The sequence below is a fragment of the Primulina huaijiensis genome, chromosome 2, assembly GCF_012295235.1.
Source record: "Primulina huaijiensis isolate GDHJ02 chromosome 2, ASM1229523v2, whole genome shotgun sequence".
Taxonomy (NCBI): domain Eukaryota; kingdom Viridiplantae; phylum Streptophyta; class Magnoliopsida; order Lamiales; family Gesneriaceae; genus Primulina; species Primulina huaijiensis.
The window spans coordinates 30,977,695-30,983,987 of NC_133307.1; the positions used below are offsets into that span (position 1 = coordinate 30,977,695).

The following is a 6,293-nucleotide window of genomic DNA, read 5'->3' on the forward strand; positions in this document are numbered from 1 at the left end:
TTTTTTTTTTTTTACGTATGAATTGGTGAAGAAGGAATTCCAAATGTATGATATAACTGCACTTAACAACCCACTTATTCCGGATGCTTACAAGTTACAACTAATTTCGAAGGTTTTAAGTTTAGTCTCGTTTTTAGACATAATCTCAAAGAATAAAATATTCTTGACGGAAGCATCAATCAGTATTTATATACAGATAATTATTTCAATTTTTTTAAAAAAATTTTGGAGAGTGTGTTAGGACCAATGGAATCCGGATATCTCCACACTGGTATGATATTGTCCACTTTGGGTTTTAACCCTCATGGTTTTGTTTTTGGAACCACCCAAAAGGCCTCATACATTCCATCTTTATTAACACATGATCTTTCTCTAGATCTTCCAATACGGGACTTTGGTTGCATCCGAACAATCCTCTCCTCAAACGAAGTCCCACTATTATTATCATGGTCCGAGCCTCCCCTCAAGCCTTATTCGTCCTCCAATCGAGGTTACTCCACTTCACTGCGTCGGAGCGCACGCCTTACATGAATACTGGGAGCATAAACCACCTCGGGAGTTTAATCAAGGATTTTTATTGGGAGCCCTCACCTCGTTCATTTAGGTATCGAGGATTCTACCCACACGGCTCGATCTAAACCATGGCTCTGATACCACTTGTTAGGACCAATGGAATCCGGATATCTCCACACTGGTATGAAATTGTCCACTTTGGGTTTTAACCCTCATGGTTTTGCTTTTGGAACCACCCAAAGAGCCTCATACTAATGGAGATATCATTCCATCTTTATTAACACATGATCTTTCTCTAGATCTTATAAATCCTAAATTTGGTTGCATCGCAACAGAGTGGACGGTTACAATTGAGCTTAAAATATGATATTTTGTCCTCGATTTTAAACGTCCAAACAACCTTTTACATTATGTTATTTCGATTAAATCCATGTCTCTATTCCAAATTAATTTACTTTTAGGGGTGAAGAATCCTTCTTGTTCCTAAAGATGATAATTTAGTACATTTTTCAACCCATTGTTTTTCCTTTTCTGAAAATATATTTTAATGCGTGACTATATACTTGTGATGTGAATGATATATATTAACATTGGTCACAATTTGAAGGCACTAACTACTTTGTTGAAATAATGGAATCACTTCAATAAATTTTGTTATTCAAAGATTTAATAAATTGAGATTGTTTATTTAATTTGAAAAGGACGACAATTAAGTTAGTTTGTGGTGTGGAACATTGAACACTTCGATATAAGCAATGAATTAACTGTCATAACGGTCCTTCCAAAGCATGGCTAGCTTTTGTCTGTCATCAATAAGTCGAGGTTTTTCAATTATATATATAATTCGCTATTGTCTTTTTTTTTTTTTATAAATCCTAAACTATGGGGTGGGGAGGGCTCGAATTTGAGTCACTTACAGAGGAAAGTGGGTGATACATAATAAACATCGTTTCGAATACACATTGTTTCAATAAACATCGTTTCGAATACACTCATAGATGTATTCAGAATATTTTGATCATTATTGATATTTTTTTAAAAAAAAACTATTTCTCATGACAGTAACTAAAATATAATAAATATAGAATTGAGTAATTGATTCATTTTAAAATTAGCAAACTCGTAACTTGAAATATAATTTCATGAAATTCAATTAAATCTGAATATCACAAATTGAAAATAGAATTTGTTTTACACGCTTATACATATCAAGAGCAGTTGAATTGGACCCAATAATTAAGTGGGAGGTTCATAATCATAGGCCTAATAATATGTAATATAGTATTGTAATGGGTAAAGAAATCAACATGCCGAATATAACCCTGCAAAAAATCAGTCGAACAAAAGTTTTAAAAAATATATAGAAAACAAAAACAATTTTACTCTTCAAATTTTAGGCTCACCCGGTGCTTAATATGTCTGGATGCAACCCATATTCTCTAGCAAATACAAATGGTACAATCCCTTGGGGAAGAGCTGCCTACACAATACACAATTACCCAAAAACAATACTGATATATTAAAAAAAGTCATAAAAGAATTTTTATTATATACCTGAACTATGGCCGCGTGGAGGTGCACTCCTTTAAGCCCGATGGCTAGAGACGCCCCAGACATCAACATCGGACCGCCGATAAATCTGATCACCATCGATATGGCTCCCATCTTTAAGCCGCAAGCGATTATTCGAGGCTGGAGTGCCATGAACAACCCTAAAATAATAACATTCAGATTTTCCCTTTTTTTTTAAATAATTAATTAAGATAAATAACATACCCAAACTGAACATGGCCATCCCAAGCCCTGCATCCGATATGATTTTGATCGAGTATTTCACCACACTCGGCATTGCCACTTTCCATCTGTTATCTCATCCCAACAAGATTTGTAATTTCATTGTAAACTTTTTTTTTTTATTTAAAATTACTGATCAGATGTGTATGATAATTGAAATTGCACTGACAACTTACTTAAAGGATATGAGAGACCATAAAAGGCCTAAAACGCTGGAATAGGTATTTGGATTACGCGAAAGCTTCCTTCCAACCACGATTAATATAATTCTTAGCATAACTACAGCACGTGGCATTTCGTGATTGGCCGGTTCACCTTTCATATCATATCCCTCTTCCACTGGAATCTTTATGCAGTCTCTAAAGCTAAGATCTTTATCTGGAAAAGTATACATATATATATATATTGCACAAATAGATCTAGTTTTATTAAATTTCCTTTAATTTTAATATAATAAAGATATTATAATAATCATTATTATTACCATCATTACAACATAAATTCAAAGGAGCGATGATACAAATATAAGTATCGAATCCTAATTCAGACTCACGTGCTTCCTAGTAATAATAATGCCATCCATTACCAAAAGTAAGTTGACCCCAACAACACTGTAAACACTAGAAAAGAGTAAAAGAAAAAAAAAGTCCTCTATAAAAAATTATAATAGTAGAGAGACACAAATGAATTTTTATTTATGATGTTTTAGAAGGTTATTTAAACCATGTCGATTTCTTCAAAAATCGAGAAAACGAGAATTCTTTGATTGGTTTTTTGGTTAGGCTGGCTATTCTTTATCAATCGGGCACAATAAAATTTTTAGATCGGTTTTAACAAATTAATGCGAGATCTGGTTTACAATTCCCCCCTCCCCTTCCCCCCCTTCCCGACGAAAAAGAGGTAACACAAAAAAGTAATGGAATAAAAGGAGAAAAGAAAAGTGTTTACTGTTAACTTTATAAATCGTTGAAAAATACATTGCTATGATGCAAGCGAATATTAATAATTACTCGATCTCGCTTTTATTTAAGTAAATTGAAAATTTGCACGGAAACTTGATAAAAGCAAGTAACAAAACAGATGTAAAACCCATTTTGGGAACTTGTAATTTTAAATATATATTATTTATGTATTATATGTATCAAATTCATTGCGTTATTGATTTCTAATTTGCAGTAACATTATTTTCACGAAAGCTCCTCTCCAAATTAAAATATTTTAGAATTAACGACTCTTTAAAATAATTAGTATTATTTTTTAAAACTATTATATTATTTTTTTGAAGGAATTTATTAGTTGTATTAATTTGGCCACCAACATTGTCAGGTCAATTCTCTGTGCGTATGCTCACAAATCTACATGCAAAACCCTACTGACGCCTGCCATCTGCATGCATTGTTTAAACTCTCACGCCTATGTTTCCAGATTCTTTTTCGTTAATTTCGAAAAAAAAAAAGAATCCAATTTAAGCTATCGCTAAATCCAAGCAAAATCTTGCAAGAAATATACACTGTCAGGGGCAATAATTGACGTAACATTCAAACGTACCTCCGATGTTAACATTACCTCTGGACCCCTCCGACGGCGACTCCCACAGGATTTTCACCACCGGTGATGGCAGACTGGAAACCTTACCCGCGGCGGGGCTCGTGGCGGTTGAATTCATTTCGTTGAAGCTCGAAGCTCTTGGGGTGGGTTGGAGGGAATATGCGTCAGACGAAGCGTAACCCGAGATCCTCGGGCTGAAGGGTCGAAACCCGAGCCCGAACTCGTGGGGTGTGTTGATGCAGAATATCTCGGCGTTGGAGAGATTGGAGGCGCGTGGGGTTACCCCCACGGAGGATGATGGTGGGGTGGAGGATGTGGAACGTCGGATGCGGACACGGATAATGCGTCCGGCGTCGTCGATTTCGGAGTCTGTGCAGAGTGGGTTCCGGCCGTCCAGAGAGATGACGTCATTGTCGATGTCGAATTTGGTTACGGCGGCGGCGGTTCCGCCGGGGAATTGGGTTTGTATTAGTATAGTTGCAGCTCTGTATTCAAAGAGGAAGAGCAGCAGTGTGTACCTGCAATTAGTTGAAACTCTAAATTATGGAGTTTACAATTTCATTTTCTAGTTTAAAATTTAGGGGATAAATTAAATTCTGTCATTATTTAATATAAGCCAAATTGATTAAATTTAAGGTTTGAAGCATCTAAAGTAAAATTAAATGCGGATGTTTAAAAACAGCATATATATGGTAAAAAAAAAAGAAAAGAAATCGTTATATAAAAACAAAAAACAAATTTGAATTTCAACTAAAAAGTGAAATGCGCTTTCTGCTCTTAAACTTTTGACATAAAATTCAACTCACTTTCTGGGTTGGGCAAATTGCTTCACTATGTTCCAAAACAAAAGGGGATTGGCTTTTTATCTATCTTGAACACAAACAAACACACACATATTTGAATTAATATATATATATTTATTTATTTATCAAGACTAAGGTATTTTACGGTCCGATATTTTTAGTATATGTCAGGCAAATATTATGTCCATTAGCCACTCTTTTAAATCCAATCATGGCTTTTTAGATTTGTTGGATAAATTTAGTAATACGATACAATAAAAGTGACTCCTTCCAAATAATTTGGAGTAAAAAATAAGAAGTCACGAACAAGATATATAAAATAAGAGCACACATCTGCTTTGTCCTCGAGGTTGCATATGTGTAAGAACATTGATGTAACCAAGCATTTAAAAAAAGACAGGAAAAAAGGATAAATAAATTTCGAAAATTGGATGCGCAAACGTTTAAATAACAACAATTTTCATGTATAATTTATTGTTTTCTACTAAAAAAAACCACCAACCTATAAAGAGGTTGACAAGGTGGGTTCAGCCGTCTCTCAAGTCTCAAACAATAAAGTTTCAAACTTCACATATAATAAAGAATGTATATCTCGAGACATGAGAACAAAAATATCATGTGTAAGTATTAATCGACAAGTATATTATAATATATACATACCAGATAATACATTGAAGCACAACCAATTGAACCATGATGCTCTGTGTGAACTCCCCGTACATGGCTCTAAGCAAAGGTATCCCCATAACCAATGTATTTGGCAAAGTTGAGACCGAGAAAATAGTAATCAACCACTCCGATTTCCCTCTAAAAATGCACCAAACTGACAGCAAAACAAGCACAGAAACCTTAGAGACGGTGTCCGCCAATATGAACTTGGTGTCCATTTCGTAAGGGTTGTTCTGTGATATGAAATGAAACGATAGAACCGGAACCGCGAAAACCGCAACGAATCGGTTGATTCCTGAGCATTGCTCCTGAGAGAATATGTTGCACCATTTGACTGATACGTAGGCCAGGAGCATTGCGAAGTAGAGAGGCGCCATAGCGCACATGACCTTGTAGAAATCATCTGCGCTAATCATTTTTTTTTTATTTTTGTTTGTGTAGTGAATGTGTGTGTTTCGAGGCTTCTTATATAGAAAGATGTGGTGTGGTGAAGGAAGTACCTATGATTCTTAGACTTAACAACAACTTGGCATGTACACACTAGTAAATGAAGGGTGGGAGCAATATTTTTCTCTAGTGATTGAAAATTAGCTTTGCAGATTATGTTGTCCGGTGAAATTAGTGGCTACATTTTAATACTAAATATTGATTACTTGTGGTTGAAAAACTTATTTGATTATTTTCGATTTAAAATTTGTAAATATGATGGAAGCTGGGCCAGTGTGTGTCTCTGAAGTAGAGTACTCTGTTTCACTAAAATTGTAGAACTAATGGGCAATGTGCTTACACATTGGAACAATAGTGTCACGCCTTAATTTGCTCGTGCACGTGTTGGAAAAGTCCATTTCTCCACCTCTTATCATGTACAGGGGCCGACCGGATGAAGACATACATTAAAATAATTTTCTGTATTCTTGTGGCACAAGGGTAGTTAAAAATAAAAACAGAAAATTGTGGAGATGAATG

The 6,293-nt window shown here is 35.0% G+C and overlaps 1 protein-coding gene across 5 annotated transcripts; it reads right to left on the bottom strand.

Moving 5' to 3' along the window:
• Nucleotides 1–1,651: 1,651 nt before the first annotated feature.
• Nucleotides 1,652–5,915, bottom strand: LOC140971605 (auxin efflux carrier component 6-like). 5 transcript variants are annotated; one of them, XM_073433947.1, is made up of 7 exons: nt 5,319–5,914; nt 3,874–4,373; nt 2,484–2,685; nt 2,290–2,375; nt 2,068–2,225; nt 1,917–1,993; nt 1,652–1,835 (listed from the first exon to the last, which is right to left on the bottom strand). In XM_073433947.1, the coding sequence occupies exons 1-7, from the start codon at nt 5,741–5,743 to the stop codon at nt 1,769–1,771; spliced, it is 1,515 nt and encodes a 504-aa protein (XP_073290048.1). In that variant the 5' UTR covers nt 5,744–5,914; the 3' UTR covers nt 1,652–1,768. The 5 variants fall into 5 exon arrangements, 3 of the variants coding, with proteins under 3 accessions (XP_073290048.1, XP_073290047.1, XP_073290050.1); XM_073433946.1 differs by having other exon boundaries at nt 1,653–1,835; nt 3,856–4,373; nt 5,319–5,913; XR_012174344.1 differs by having other exon boundaries at nt 1,808–1,835; nt 1,917–1,989; nt 2,068–2,205; nt 3,856–4,373; nt 5,319–5,915.
• Nucleotides 5,916–6,293: the final 378 nt, after the last annotated feature.

Excerpts from the sequence above, each read along its gene's own strand:
- LOC140971605 (XM_073433946.1), bottom strand. The coding sequence starts at position 5,743 with ATGATTAGCGCAGATGATTTCTACAAGGTCATGTGCGCTATGGCGCCT. Across the intron at positions 2,376-2,483 it reads TGGTCTCTCATATCCTTTAA|ATGGAAAGTGGCAATGCCGA; the intron begins GTAAGTTGTCAG and ends ATGAGATAACAG. Across the intron at positions 1,994-2,067 it reads TCCACGCGGCCATAGTTCAG|GCAGCTCTTCCCCAAGGGAT; the intron begins GTATATAATAAA and ends TGTATTGTGTAG.